Raw genomic sequence first — 16,152 nt, 5'->3', positions numbered from 1 at the left:
TTAGTTAGGCGCCAAACTTTTGAGGAGAATAATAATATAGAAACAGTGTAGAATATGCCCGCTGCTGCTGCAGGGAGCCCACACATAGTTGGTGGTCTCTCTTACTTTGGTAGGGAGACTATATCCCAGTGATGGGAGGCTCTAACAGAAAATACTGTTTCACTAAACACACTGCTGAATGGTACATCACAGTTCCCTCTGCTGATTGCCCTTGTTGCTCTGTCACCACTTTCCATTCACTCTATGTATGAACTGTGTTAGTGACTTTGACTCTCAAGTAACTAATGCAGTTGGATTTCCCATCACTGCTAATAGAATCTATTACAGTATGAATGCCTATGAATGTTCTTCACAATAGAGACACACTGAAATGGATGTCACCAGTAAACACCAGAATATGTTTAATGCACTTTTATTATGGAGACCCAGTACAAGTCAGCAGGTTGAACGAGACAATTATTCACTCATTAGGGACAGACCGTACGAAGTGCACAAACTGAAGGAAAGGTATACGAGAACGTCGTGTCACACCATTTAGTTCTACAGTTCGTATCCACACAGTTGTCATTTCCAGCGCCATCTGGAGTGTCATTCCACGAGGTGTAGCTCACTTTGGACCACATCCACACACCGTCCTGTTGAGCATCACTCAGTCCAATCCAGGTGTGTCCCTGATATGGGTCAAAGTTCAGGATCAGGCTTCGAACAAAGTTGTGCTCCTCAGCGCTGTGGAATGGATGGACACTAGTTTGGCATCTTGAGACAAACAGTTCTGCTCTGCTGTGGCTCAGCCAGAGGTGGTGTCTCTGTCACTGGATCTTATGATTGGTGTCTACTTGAAGGGTGTGTGTATGTCTGTGTAACTAAAGAAGACGTTTGGCTGCCTGGCTTTGTATCTGCTGCCCATGAGGGTGTCTTTACACAGCTGGCATATCATCTGATTGGTCATGATGCACTAACAGCTGTGGCGTTCACACGTTCATTTTGTCACACGTGTGCACACACACACACACACACACACACGCACACACAGGGAAACTGCACTGTGGCTGATAAGAAGGCCCTACAGGTAGTGACAGTTACGGGGTGTACAATGCCCCCCCTGTAGCGGCGCCACTGCTTACTACCTGTGCTCCATCCTCTCACAGGGCTCTTTGTAGTAGCAGTAACTGTAAAGGCTATACACTGAGCCCTGCTATTTACTCCTGTTGCTTCTACAGTTGACTTTATATCCACTATCCGCTGCTTCACACACAACATCACTCTTTATAGCAGTGGGTGGCTCTCAAAGACGCACGCTAAGGGTACACAATCGTACTTGTGTCTCTCTGATAGTTTATTTCTCCTCTCTCTGTGTGAAACAAAACACTCCTCCATTGTCCCTCTGACTTTGGAACACGCACGCACGCACGCACGCACGCACGCACGCACGCACGCACACACACACACACACACACAGGTTTGTTGTCGTCAGCCACTCTGCTGCCAGGCTACCGTAGACATGTTTCCATTTCCCCGCTCTTCCATTACAACGTACTGTATCACTAGCTGTGACTTATTCCACCAAGCATTTCCTCTCACTCTTAAAGAGCTGCGGTCGGTTGAGTTTATTTGTTAGCAGCACATGTGGAAACGGGACAGAGGACATCATTGTGGACACGGCCAGTCCTCTCCTTAGATGTTCGCCCGTGGTTTTATGTCCCGAGGAGACTTGAAGCAGTTCCAGGCATGGTTGAATGTACAGTAGAAGGTGTTCCTGGTATGGGAAGACGTTTATATGGGAAGCCGTTTAGGCCAGAAATGCATAGTCAACTCGCACATACAATACATGCATACTTCACTTGCACATACAGTACATACATTTAGGTACTTCACTTGCACATACATATATATTTCATTTACACATATACATACATACTTCATTCGCACATATATAAATACTTCACTGAATGTGAGATATGCATGTACGTATGTGCAAGTGAAGTACCAATATGTACATGCAAGAGAAGTATACATGCATGTGCGAGTTGACTATGCATTTCTGGCCTAAACGGCTTCCCTTATCTGGGAGCTGTTGCTATATGAAATAACTGGTGGGGTTTAGTTGGATGATATGGCATGCTGGATTGTCATTGTGTTGTGTTCTTCGTTCAGAACAAACCATATAACAGTCTGAGATCGACTGAGGAGGGATTTGCTCTGTTGTTTAGTTGTTGCGTCCACTGCAATACCAGAAACTGGTTTGTGTGTTTCTTAATGCCATGCTCAAGTGCTTGCCATTGGTAATCAATGTCAAACAGACAGACACAGGCCCACCGAAATTCACAACAAACACACGCACGCACACGCGCACGTACACACACACACACACACACACACACACACACACACACACACACACACACCAATGACTGAGGTCTCTTGTAACACGGGTTGAAGAGGTCGACCCTCCAGTATTTAGAATTGGCTTCTTCATCAGTAGTGTGACCATCTATCATTCAGTCAGACAGACAGGGTTGAGATTTCAAGTCCCTGAGGAGGATCGCTGACACATTAGTACCAGAAGAGAAGACTAGACTATACATGGCTGGCCTGTTGTCCCTGTTGTCCCTTGCCTGTCAGGTCAGAGTGTAGGACTGGGACAATAATGGACAATGCTATTAGGTCGCTGATTCTTTACTTCCCAAGGTTAGGGATTTAATGTATTGAGATTATCTAATGCCAGATGCATTCATATACCTCTTAGGTTCAAGCTGGTTGTCTTTATTTGTCTCCCTAAGGAGAAATCTGTCTTGGCGACAAATCACATACACATTCACAGAAGGAGAAGAAAAACACCATGAAACACACCAACATAAAAAAACTGAGATATTGCACACATTCCCTTGATAAAGTGCAACTAGTCAATAAAGTGCATCTAGTCAGTTATGGTTGCTGCCATTCTGCAACCTCTGATTGACCTCTGCTTAATACGTACATTTAGAGCAAAGTGTACACTTGTCCTAACCCTAACCCTAAGTGTATACTTGTATAATCCTATACGAGAGAGAGAGAGAGAGAGAGAATACCCTCTCTATGTTACTGTAGCAACATGAACCTCTGCCACCTGGCACTACTTGGCAGAGAACCAACCATTCTGTTTTGCAGCACAGCTGAGCTCAATCCAGGTAGGAATCTAACTGAGGTATTAAATCCACAGATTCCGTGAGCCCTGCAGTGCACTTCAGTGAATGGTAAATGACCTAGAATTATATTTATAGCTTTGTTTTTGCAAAGCGCTTTACGATGAGGTAATCCTGCAAGGCATATTTGGGTATTTTATGCTTAGTTGCACACGGCGGCGCTGCGCACTGAAGATATATATATATATTTACAAGGTCACAATGCGTCACATTATGCTTGTAGATCGGATATTTTCAGTGTGCAACACGGAGCACATCCAAGTACTGTACGGATGCAGTGTTAGGGGGGTTCAGTTGTCTGGCTCAAGGACACTTAAAACCCTTCAACCCCTTTTGGTGTTTTAAGCATTATGTTATACTTTTAGCTATTGAAAAATAGCAGATCTACAAGCTCATAGTGTGGCACCGAGTGCCTGAAAAATCGTGAAAATGTATCCTGTATCTTTGAATATATATTCTTTCAGAGCGAATGTTTTTAACTCAAATCTTTGTTTCTGGGGGGGTCCCTGGAACAACATGTTTTGAGATGGGGGTCGGCGGTCAATTACATATAATCTTGGGGGTCCTTGACATGAAAATGTTTGAGAACCACTGACATAGAAACATGGGTCAGAAAACTGTCACTTCACTGAGGAACAAACTAAAAATAAATAAATACGTGATTAGATTATGACTAAAACTAAGACTAAATATATTGACAATTTCGTGAATAAATAAAAACTAGACAAAAATGTTAGGGAGGGACTATAGTCGAGAAGAGATTCAGATGTCATTTTATCCTTGGTGTCACAGCTCTGTGACGCGTTGTGAGCTTATAGATCTGCAATTTTCAGCAGGCAACCAAGTCGCCATCAAGGCCTGCCAAAATATATTTTAGTCGATTCAATCATCTGTAAAATTAATCGAGTAAAACTAGACTAACACAAAAACATATTCAGATGACAAAAATGTGGCTAAAAATAAATTGAATTTTATTCAGAAAACTATGACTAAAATAGATAAATAGATTTGCTACTCCTATCCTGGGCCACTGCAGCCTGCATCTCTCTGTTTTCCACAGAGCTTCTCCATGTGTCAAAAAGGACGTGTTTCATTTTACTTTAGGCATGCCGTGCCACGTACAACATCTTGTTTGTCAGTATTAACACTAGCATGTCTGAAGTAGTAGCATGTGCTTAAATTCATATTCAGAAAATGTTTCAGATCAGTCAAAAATGTCTGAGATGATGATGATTATGGTCATTGAAGGGGAACCTTCTGAAAGCTTCATGGGCGAAGATATAAATCAACTTCAAAAGTCTCTGACATGTAAATGCAATATTGCTTTGGAAGATTCCGAATATCTTCAGAAGATCTTTGAAAGCTCCTTGCCTAGCGCCCCCTTGTGGGCCTCCCAGCTATGGAGCAGAAAACAAGTACAGTACTGGTTTCTATGTTTGTAGGGCAGTGGTTTTCAACCTTTTTCATATCAAGGTCCACCATTTGATGAGATTTAGCCTCTCAGAGCCCAAAACTAAAGTATACTTTGTCGTCATTTTGATACGATTCTGTCGGTCCGCGCCGCCCGTCAACGTGTCTCCATTGAGGAGCCTCCGGTGACGCCCATATATAGTCCTTCCTGGATCTCAGGCCACAGCACCGCAGCGGGCCGCCTGGCCCCATGCAGCGTGTTCTAAAGTTCTAAAGTAAAACACTGTGTGAACGAGGCCATACATTATGTCTGCACAGTGCACGTACCGCACCACACCTCTCTGCTTTGATGTCTCAACAATACAGAACATCCTCCCAGCTGGAGATATGGGGGCTGCAGACAGTATGCAGGCCTGTTGCATAACTTCTTCTGGTACTGTAACTGTATGTATGGACGGGGTGTGTTCCTGCCTGGACATCAAATGGCCATATCCTTCTTCTTGTTGCATTGTGTGCGTCGTCGTCGTCGTGTGTTTAGTACATATATACCTGCTCTTTTATTTAATGTGCTGCTCTTATTACAACCTGATGCTCCTGTGAGATATCGGCGCTTCTGTCAGGATAGAGATAAGCGCACTAACAACAGGCTCCTGGCGCAGCTTAAGCTTCCGCTGTGTGTGTGTGTGCGTGTGCGTGTGCGTGTGCGTGTGCGTGTGCGTGTGCGTGTGCGTGTGCGTGTGTGTGTGTGTGTGTGTGCGTGTGTATGTGCGTGTGCGCATCTGTGAGCGGTGTACAGTATGTACTGAGCAGTCCTGTCCAAATGCTGTAGTTGTACTCACTAGTAGTTGTACTCACTCACGCGGCCCAGGTACTAATTTTGATATTGGATGTAATACAGCTCACACTATCAAGACTCACTCACACGGCCCAGGCGGTGGCGTAACCGTCTGGGCACCCGACTGGTAATCCAGTCGCAGTGTGCCGCGGGTACGACTCCCGAGCCCGACACGGCCTTTACTGCATGTCTCCCCCCATCTCTCTCCCGTTTCCTGTCAGCCTACTGTCTGTCCCTTCAAAAAAACAAATAAAAGGCGTAAGCCGCAAAGAAATATCTTAAAAAAAAAGAAAAAAAAAGACTCACTCACATGCAAGCACGCACGCACACATGCATAATGGAGACATGCCATGATGAACATCATTGAAATGCACTCTACAGTATGAGATAAACCCTGATCGTTTATGCTTTTCCCAACATATTTCAGTCCGCAGGGACAGGGGATACAATAAATAAAACTAAACCATAGATACAGATACAGCGTGTGTGCACTGTCAAAGACATACAGCATCAGTCAGATAAGCTCATCTGCAATCCGAGACCATATAGAGGCCCATCACACAGTCGATACTTCTATCTAAACTGTCTGGTAACGTGGATATTTTACCTGTGTGATGATGGTGGAAATGATTTGTTTTCATGGTATTGTTGCATTATCTGTGTCACTCACGTGGTCTAAAATGCTGTCTCAGAGGCCTTTCCTCCTTTCCCATGCCAGTGTGGCGGAAGCAGTGCTATTATTGTGACGGTTTCTGTGTCAATACTATCCATGATAAGGCAGAGCAGACGGCAGCATTAAATACCTCTGTATTCTGGTTTGTCTCTCTCTCCCTCTCTAGCTCGATCTATTCCTGCTCCTCTTATCTTCCCAACACAACTTTTTCTGTCTTTCTCTCTTCCTTCCGTCTCTGTCTATTTCTGCCCTGCCACCCCCCCCCCAGCAGGGCATCTTGTTCTCTCGGTAATGAGCTGTATAGTCTGTGTTGTTAATGGCTGTCTTTATTCTCAGACAAGAGCAGGGATTGTTCACTGTTGGTTACAGCTTCGGGGGCCATATCATCGACCCAATAATCGTTAAAGCAGGGTAGGGCTTATTGAACACACACACACACACACACACACACTGAACATGTCTCGGTCTATAGTTGCCCATACGTCAAAGGCCCCGTTGGAAAAGGGCAGAGAATATAGGGTGTACAGCTACAGCCCATGACTGGTCCCACTGTATACAAGGCAGTGTTTTCCTCAATGGCATCGCCTTCCCCTGAAGTCTTTCTGTGCTCGTTGGACTTTTAAGCCTGATTTATGGGCGCAGTACTAGTGTACAGTATGTGTGACATCACCACACATACTGTACAGCAGATGTCATAAACAGACACGTCCCGTGCGCTCACATTCCATCTTTGGCCAAATCTCGATCTCCCGGACCCCACTTTGTCACGCAGATATAAGAAGCCAAGCGACATGCCTTGCTTTCCTTTTGTTTGTCTTTGGTGGAGTTCAACATTGGTGAAGTTTGACCGGGCATCAACCAATAGGAAGGAGGTGTTACGTTGACACCACTTGGCAGGCTTTTCGCCTGTAGTTTTCCTTCAGTGAGCCAACCTGGCATGCACTGCACACAAACCCGCAAGGCAACATGGGTAATTGGCGCGTTCGACACACCTCGGCATGCCTTGGCTATGTTCCCCTTCTTGGGGCACAAATAACTGTATATGTGTGACCGACCGTGACAAAAAATAGCACACAATAGCACACAACGCACCGTGATTAAGCTATGCGTCCAACACACTCTTTTGGACTCAGGGTACTACTGTATATCTTCCACTTTGACTATGCAAACAGCGTGTAAGTAACAGTAATATTCAAGGAGAATTACTGTGATACGATGCAAGGAGGTAGTTTATGTTGACTGGTGCTCAGCTTGGCATTTCAGCACAACGTTAGTGTAGAAGACCCTTACAGGGTGCACAGCTGAAGGTAATACCATTAAATGTGGGTGTGTGTGAGTGTTTCTGTGGGCTAGCTCCTGGACTGCTCCTGCTCCAGTAGCAGGTTAGAGGAGCGCCCCTTTTTGCCGAAAGGTTGCCGGTTTGATTTCCCCAGACGGGAAGGAAAAATCTGGGTCTGGAAGTGATTGGTCATCACTCACCCAACACCGCTGAAGTGCCCTTGAGCAAGGTGACCAACAGTATATATAAGACTGAGGTTGTACTGGTCAGCTCCCAGTGTGTGTGTGTGTGTGTGTGTGTGTGTGTGTGTGTGTGTTTCTATGTGCAGGGCGTTGCTGAAAATGAGCACTACCTCAGCTACTACCCTGGGTAAATAAAGGAGAAAAAAACAAAAAACATGCAATAAAAGGGTGCTGTTTTTCCTTTATGTGTGTCATGCTGACACACAGAAACACCTAAATGAAACATAACCCGCAATTAACCTTACTATACCTCCAGCTGTCTTTATCTGTCAAAATGGCTGCTGTGAATTACCCATAATGCTTTGATTGATATTCCTTTAGTGGTGTGAGTGAACAGTAGGCCAGTCAATCTAGGATATGACCCAAAATAAATTGCAATAGTAATCATTCAAGGTTTTTTTTTTATGATCCTTATCATCCAAATAACATAGTTGAATTGGTTTTGCACGACAAACACTCCTTGGGCTAAAAAAAATGGCCATAGCCGTCTTCACAAAAATGTGATGAGGTGCACTTGTGCAAGTGGCTATATTGGCCACTTGCACATATTTTTAATATGTTATTTGGATTACCCTAAGGATCATAAAAAAACCTTGAACGATTAATATTGCAATTTATTTCGGGTCACGCTCCTTTTTAAATCTTAGATTGACTGGTTAGATTGACATGTTTCTGCAGTCTGTGTAGTGTGTGGACGTCCTATAGTCACCATGTGTACTTTGGGTGAAACACTGAGTCAGTCTTCAAACACTTGGTTCATGCTTTTCTCTGGGCTCAGTCAGTCGGTCTACGACGTCCGTCTACATCTATAGCCAGCCGTGCTCTGTTCTTGTGCTAAGTGGATTATGCAGCCAGCAGGACATGATATAACGTGTTGTGTCCATCTGCGTGTTGTGTGCCGCCTCCTCTCAGACGTACGTGTGTGCGTGTGTGTGTGTGTGTGTGTGTGTTTGTGTCTGCCTGTGTCTTCTTAACGCGTTCTCCTTTGTGTCCTGTCTTAGATGAGATTATGCAGCAGGAGATCAGGCCCCTGCTGGCGGTCGACATCATAGAGCAACTGCATCGCCAGTTTGCCATGCTCTCAGGTACGTAAACACACAGCCAGTTGTCTGGGAAAAAAAACATGTTTCTATACTGTATGTCGGTGGTTCTCACACTATAGGACCCCAAAAATTATATGTAATTGGCAGCCGACCCCCATCTGAAAATATGTTGTTCCAGGGACCGCCCACCCACCCCCCAGAAGCAAAGATATGAGTTAAAAACGGTTGCTCTGAAAGAATATATATTCAATGATTTGTGCCACATTTTCGCATTTTTTTTGCAGATCTACAAGCTCATAGCGCGGCACTTTAGTGTTGATGTTAAACACACTTTATATCATTCTCATATCCGAGTAGAACAGTTTTATACCTTGCAGGAATGTAAAGGGAGGAGAGACATGGAATGGAATGTACACAAATGTTTGCCCACACAGAATACAGATTGACACTTTGCAATAATTAAAAATGTGTCAGCAAGATGACTTTTGGCATTTGATAAATTGCACTCCATACCAACTGGGACTCCAGTCAACAAAGCATTTACGCCTGCAGGTATATAGTGGTTAAAGGTATCGATTATCGAGCAGAGACAGAAGAGGCAATTCACTTCTATACCTGGAGTTTAACCGTGACTTTTATGAGGCGGTGCTGTCTGTGTATTTCACGACTGCAACGGAGGAACGGGATATGAGCAACACGGCTCTTCCTTCTTCTTATTAATACTAAGAGATATCACACAATGATGTGACCTACTGCAGAACAGATAAGCCAATTATGAGGAAATGTGTCATTGTTTATGAGAGTTCCGCGCTTACAGTAACAGCAGAACTTAGCACAGACGTGCGTGCGTGGCGTGGGCACACCTGTACTTAACGCGTTGCATTAATCATCATGATGTCATTTCTAATCAGACGAGGTGTTTCCTGGCAGACTGGTAGATAGTGAATCCCACGTCATCTCAGAGTCACTGCTGGGCTTTTACTCTGACATCAAATAATGCTATTGTTCAGCTGCTAATCGACAGTTTTGTTTGCAATCGTTGCTCATAAAATGCCTCCGATCAGATTATCGCCAGTCAATTTCCATGAGAAAACCAGCAGTGCTGTATCCGTGTCTGGAGTCTACTTCTTTAAAGGTATATTCAGTGATTTCACTTCATTCAAATATCACTTCTTTTTTTGTTTTGTTGTGATAATCCTCTCTACTATAGAGTGTGCTGACCATATAAGGAGTTCCTCCCTGTCCCCAGTTAACCCCTGGGGGTCAAAAAACCTCGTTTTTGGCTCTCTATCCTGATTGGATGAAAGGCTTAGGTCCCAGCCAAAAACGAAACCTAAGGTTTTTTGAGTGAAATCACTGAATATACCTTTAAGGTCTCGTCTACATCTCTCTGTCAGCATTCTTACCAGGTGCGCGGTCGGTCGGGACAGTAACTTTACATTAAGTCTCTAAAAAGAGAATGCCAGCACTCCCAGCGCTTTTTATTCATGACATAGTTGGCACACTGGGCATGGTACGCTGCAAAGCAGACAGCTCAACGGACGTGTTTTTGTGTTTAGGGAACGAAAGTGTCACATGTATAGTGTCCGTGAGTGAGACACCTTCCCCTGTCCGTGTAGATACAAATAACTAATACAAAATAATATAAGAGTCCTTAAAATACACGACACGTACTGTAATATCAGTATCAGAGTCCTTATAAGGGTATATAAGCCAATATAAGGGTACAGACAAACATTAAATCAATCACTACAGCAGGAAATGCTTATCCAACATCCATTCATAATCATATGAATGCATTATTGTATGAATCGTTTGTTTTCAGCCAGTCAGCAATGAGGAGGTATTGGTATAATAAACAAATATCGGCATCAATTATCATTCTGTCAGATTAGGCTCAACCAAAATTGCATATACTGTTTTTTTCTTTGTTTTCTTCTGCTGGACGATGACAGTCAGACAGACTGGTAGTTGAGTTGAAAATGCCAGTGGCTGTTCCAGATGTGTCGTGGCAGTGTGGCCTGCTACAGTATATGGCAGCGGTGGAGTCTATTCTTAAGGGAGTCCTGTCATTCTGTCATTTAAACCACAGAGAATCTGACCGTTCTCACACTGGCAAAATATAACTATAAGCACCCCAGAAACCCTTGTCTCAGCAAGGCTGGCCTCTAAAAGTTAAAGTTATAAAAGTTTTACTGTGGGGAGAAGAAAAAAAGCCTGTGTGGGTGAAGTTGTTCTCACTGAGATGTGGCTCTATGTCAGCCTGGATATCTCTGTATTTGTATTTTCTTCATACGACATAAAGCCTGATGTATTCTGTGCAGAAAAAAAGCAGGTCTTCAAGCTGTTATTTTCAGCATGTGACACTGAACGTCGTACGATTGATCGATTGATTGATTTATCCTTTATTAACTTGCTTATTAACAGTACAGGTAGACAGTACAGTCAATCAAAGGTTACATGCTAAAAGAATAACACAGAAAAGCCCAGGGCCTTGTTTCCATTGTGGTCCTTTGTATTGACGACGTCTAAATTAGAGTCTGTGACATTCTAACTGTTTTGTTTGGAAACAGTCGAAATAACGTGACAGCTTGAAATTCTCTTGTGGAGAATTTAATTTGGGTCGGATTATTTCTTATTCTTCCATACCTTTTGCATTACTGTATACGTATGTTTATTGCACTGCAGTCTTCATATTGTTCCAGTGATGTTGGTCTAATAATGCACCAGCTCTCCATGTGGGACGGATTAGAGTCACATTACAGTGACATATGGACCAGTCAGCTGTATAGGTCAATATGACACACAGCCTGCTATGACACATATGTGGGACGTGCACACATAGACATCAAAGGGGGCTTCAGCCCCTGCCCTTTTACCCGTCTGTAAAACAACTGCCCTCTCCAGACCATGAATGCAGCATTCAGGCTATGGTGAAAGAAATGCCACATGCCACTCTTTTTCCATGCCATGCCTGAAGGCAGCATTCAGGAGAATAGTTTTTTTTTGTTCAGTCTCCTGAACTTGAACACAGTATTTTGCGTTGAACAAATTTGTTTAGAAATCCATGTCACTACACCGCATCTCCACTAGCTAAAGAGTGCTGGGTTTGCGCCCCGAAAATAGCTGATCTACAAGCTCTCAACGCGTTGCAGCGCGACGCGCTGTGAGCCTGTAGATCTGCTATTTTCTCTATTTTTGTCCAAAAGTGGACCACCATTTGATGTCACATTTAACCTCTCAGAACCAAAACTAAAGAATATTTTGTTGTCGTTGGATAAGATTTTGTCCACAATTCCATGAGCATGAACATTGATGTCCGATCCGATCAAAATAACAGTTCTACTATACATTCTCTAATTGTGTGGACTTCTTGTAAATTAAGTAGTGCAGATGTTTTTAACAATAATTTGAGAGCGCAAAATAAAACCTTGGTTTCATTTTGAGTTTCAAGAGTTAAAGATCTATAAGGGTCCATTTGGTGTTTTAAGCATTATGTCATGCTTTAGCTATTGAAAAATCGTGAAAATGTGATGCAAATCTTTGAATATGTTCTTTCAGAGCGAATGTTTTTAACTCAACTCTTTGCTTCTGAGGGGTTCCTGGAATAACATATTTTCAGATGGGGGTCGGTGGCCAATTACATATAATTTTTGGGGTCCTTGACATAGCACCACTGATATAGAAACACAGGTATTTCAGAAAACTGTCAGGATTTAGAAGACTTTTTTTAAATTTAGATGTCAGGCCTACCGGTATATGGGTTTGTGCAGCCTACACTGTGTCAGTGTGTACAACAAGACTGTTACAATTATTATGACACATAATCGCCACAATTATCTTTGCATAACCGTCCATCGATTTGATTGAGGAAACAAACACCAATAGTGCAGTGTAATAAATAAATATGAAAGCAAGTTACCTCAAAACAGCCTTTGGAGCATTCTATATTTAACCCAATGCTGCCATCTAGTGGATGTTTTTGGGAAGGAAGGGTAGAGCAAAAATCATTGTTCTGTTTTGTATGTGACAGAGAAATGAGCACTGGGTTTATTTAGTCATTAGGCAAGATTAGCATCATATATACTGTAGTTTTGCATTATATAAAGTAGGGTGGGTTAAGTTACTTGGTCTAATTCAACCAATATGCTGTAGTAGATCTTCATAAGTAACCCATAATTATGACAACCTAAATACTGATTAGATTGCAATAAAACAATCGTACTTAATTGATAGGATTATCGCTCAGAAAATAGTCAATTACAGCCTTACAATTTAAACACAACCTAACTTACAACGGAAAAATTAACCTAAGCGGAAAGTAATTTAAATGGAAATGAAACTAGATGAGATGAAGTCCTTCTCAAAATCTGGATTGCAGATGATCTAATCTAGTCTCTAAAGCATAGCAGTGGCTGTGCTTTTCTTGATCCACTGAAAACTCCCCATAGAGATTTGCAAAAATATTATCAATCAAGACTCTAGAATCCAGCCATCCAGGATCCTGGTGAATCATGACCATAAAACCTTTGATTCTGTGAAAATACATTTTAATATTACATTTTATGAATTATATGCCTTATGTAGCCTAAATGTAATACATTTAAAAAAATGTCTTCTAAATCATGACGGTTCAGTTTTCTGAAACATACTGAAACATAATTATGTTTCTATGTCTATTGTCTATGTTCTCAAAGTTTCATGTCAAGGACCCCAAAAATGATATGTAATTTGGCCGCCGACCCCCATCTGAAAATATGTTATTCCAGGAAGAGGAACCCCTCAGAAGCAAAGAATTGAGTTAAAAAACATTCGCTCTGAAAGAAGAATGTATATTCAAAGATTTGCACCACATTTCATTTTTTCTTCTTCAAAAATAGCAGATCTACAAGCTTGTAGCGTGGCACTCGGTGCCACGCTATGAGCTTGTAGATCTGCACTTTTTCAATAGCTAAAGTATAACATACGGCTTAAAACACCAAAAGAAGAACAGTACATTTCAAGGATTGTAGACATAAGTGTCTCCGTGTGTGTGTCGCAGGAGGGCGAGGAAAAGATGGCGCTCCGATCATCACCTTTCCTGAGTATTCAGGCTTCAGCGACCTGCCCGACGAGGACTTCCTTAACGTGGTCACCTACCTGACCAGCATCCCCAGGTACACGCACACACACACACACACACACACACACACACACACACACGACTGAGGTGTGTTGTAACAGTCGTTGAAGAGGTCAGTTTAAACGTACTGACTCTGGTAGAAACCCGAGCCTCCGGTATTTAGAATTGGCTCCACCAGTAGTGTGACCATCTATCATTCAGTCAGACAGACAGGGTTGAGATTTGAAGTCCCTGAGGAGGATCGCTGACACATCAGTACCAGAAGACTAAACATGACTTGCCTGTTGTCCCGACATGCGTCAGAGTCAGAGTGTAGGAGTATAGGACGGGGACAATGGACCACAGGATCAGTGCAGAGAACTATAGCATAACAATATACACCACAATGTAAAAAATACTGTATTGATGTCCACATACACAGAAGTACAAGAATGTCATGAACACCGCCAGTATACAGTCAGATAATAGGAAAACAGCCAGTTACAAAGTGCCTGTAGATGGCAGAAACATTCATGTAACAAAACAGTTGACATACTTGTCAGACACAGCAGACATCAATCATGGATAATTAAAGGAAACAATGACTCCTCCAAATTGAGTAGCTGACCTGAAAATGGATGATATATCTTTTGATATCAAGTCCACTATTGTGTCATGCCTACTTATGAGTACCCTGTATACATACATACATGGCACCCATTTAATATGTCGGACATGGTTTCGGATGGACATTAAGTTTAGATGGTAAAACCTGCAACCCCGCTTTAAAAGTATGGACAACAATGCACTCATACTATGGCAAAAAAATAAAAAGTAACACAGAGTGAGACACAGAATGGAGACACGCAGTCTTCCCTTTCAGTCTCAGCTCAGTCCATTGTTGTTGCCGCTGCCTTTGTTGTTGTGCCCATAGGAGGCGACCTCAGACATCAGTCAGCAGGAGTCGGTGTTCCGTTCCACACACAGTCATAGTTGCTCCGACAGAGATGCCAGTGACTAATTCTCGTACCAGTTGCCGTGCACTCCCCCCCGCCCCTGTGCCCACCCGCCTCCCCGCTCTCGACAGGATGACAGCGCGAGCAGCCGCCAAAAAAAGCAAATTGACCCTTACAGATTAATTTAGTATAATTTGTACTTTTGCTGTAGTACTTTTACCGTACTTAAGTACAATTTTGAGGTATTACACTACAATCACTACAATTATTTGAAAAGTTTAGTTACTAGTTACTTTGGCGATTTTGATTAGAAAACATACAGTAACCACTTCAACCCTATACATTTCGGCCATTTGAAAATTGATTTCAATAGATTTTCTACACATTTTGAATTTGTGAAATGTGACATTCTGCAATATGAATACTTTTACTTTTAGTACTTTAAGTACATTTTGATGCCGATACTTTTGTACTTTTACTCAAGTACATTTTCAATTCCGTACTTTTACTTGCAACGGAGTACTTCTAAATTGCAGTATTGGTACTTTTACTTAAGTAAAACAATTGAGTACTTTTTCCACCACTGCATTTTGAAAATAACCTCCCCAACATCGTGGAATGAATAGTATATCTGGAATAATAAATTGTCTACTGTATAATTTCTCTAGCCTGGATGTATCTGTATGTAATACTGTATCATTTCTCTAGCCTGGATGTATCTGTATGTAATACTGTATCATTTCTCTAGCCTGGATGTATCTGTATGTAATACTGTATCATTTCTCTAGCCTGGATGTATCTGTATGTAATACTGTATCATTTCTCTAGCCTGGATGTATCTGTATGTAATACTGTATCATTTCTCTAGCCTGGATGTATCTGTATGTAATACTGCATCATTTCTCTAGCCTGGATGTATCTGTATGTAATACTGTATCATTTCTCTAGCCTGGATGTATCTGTATGTAATACTGTATCATTTCTCTAGCCTGGATGTATCTGTATGTAATACTGTATCATTTCTCTAGCCTGGATGTATCTGTATGTAATACTGCATCATTTCTCTAGCCTGGATGCAGCCAGCATCGGTTTCGTCATCATCATCGACCGACGGAGGGACAAATGGAGCGCGGTGAAGGCCTCTCTCTCCAGGATAGCTGTAAGTACTGCCTGTACTATAGGTCATCAGAGATGTGGACCTAGTCTATGGGGACCTATACCACGGGTCACGGACACAGTCAGAGAGAGCAGGATGAGGCTGGCAGGGCACTGCGTCAGGCACCCAGAACTTGAGGCAAAGTAAGTTGACTCTATGGGAGCCGACCCAGGGCAAAGCCAGGAGGGGAAAGAAGCGCACGACCTATATGTAGACGTGCTGCGGCGCGACAGCTTGGCTGACAACACTGCAGAGCTCAAGAACCTGATGCTGGA

At 42.6% G+C, this 16,152-nt stretch overlaps 1 protein-coding gene across 11 annotated transcripts in view; it reads left to right on the top strand.

The window, feature by feature from the left end:
- mcf2l2 (MCF.2 cell line derived transforming sequence-like 2) overlaps positions 1–16,152 on the top strand; it is a gene marked incomplete at its 3' end in the record, with an annotated part of 122,008 nt that overhangs the window by 16,754 nt on the left and 89,102 nt on the right. For all 11 annotated transcript variants that reach the window (XM_080771238.1, XM_080771235.1, XM_080771237.1 and 8 more), the window contains exons 2-4: positions 8,623–8,706; positions 13,706–13,820; positions 15,790–15,880. In XM_080771238.1, coding sequence (XP_080627364.1) covers positions 8,623–8,706; positions 13,706–13,820; positions 15,790–15,880 — 290 coding nt within the window. The remainder of the gene's footprint in view (positions 1–8,622; positions 8,707–13,705; positions 13,821–15,789; positions 15,881–16,152) is intronic.

Source organism: Protomyctophum bolini (genome assembly GCF_963924005.1).
Source record: "Protomyctophum bolini genome assembly, chromosome: 8".
Classification (NCBI taxonomy): domain Eukaryota; kingdom Metazoa; phylum Chordata; class Actinopteri; order Myctophiformes; family Myctophidae; genus Protomyctophum; species Protomyctophum bolini.
Note: the sequence above shows the minus strand (reverse complement) of the source record. Positions and strands in the feature narration are given on the sequence as shown.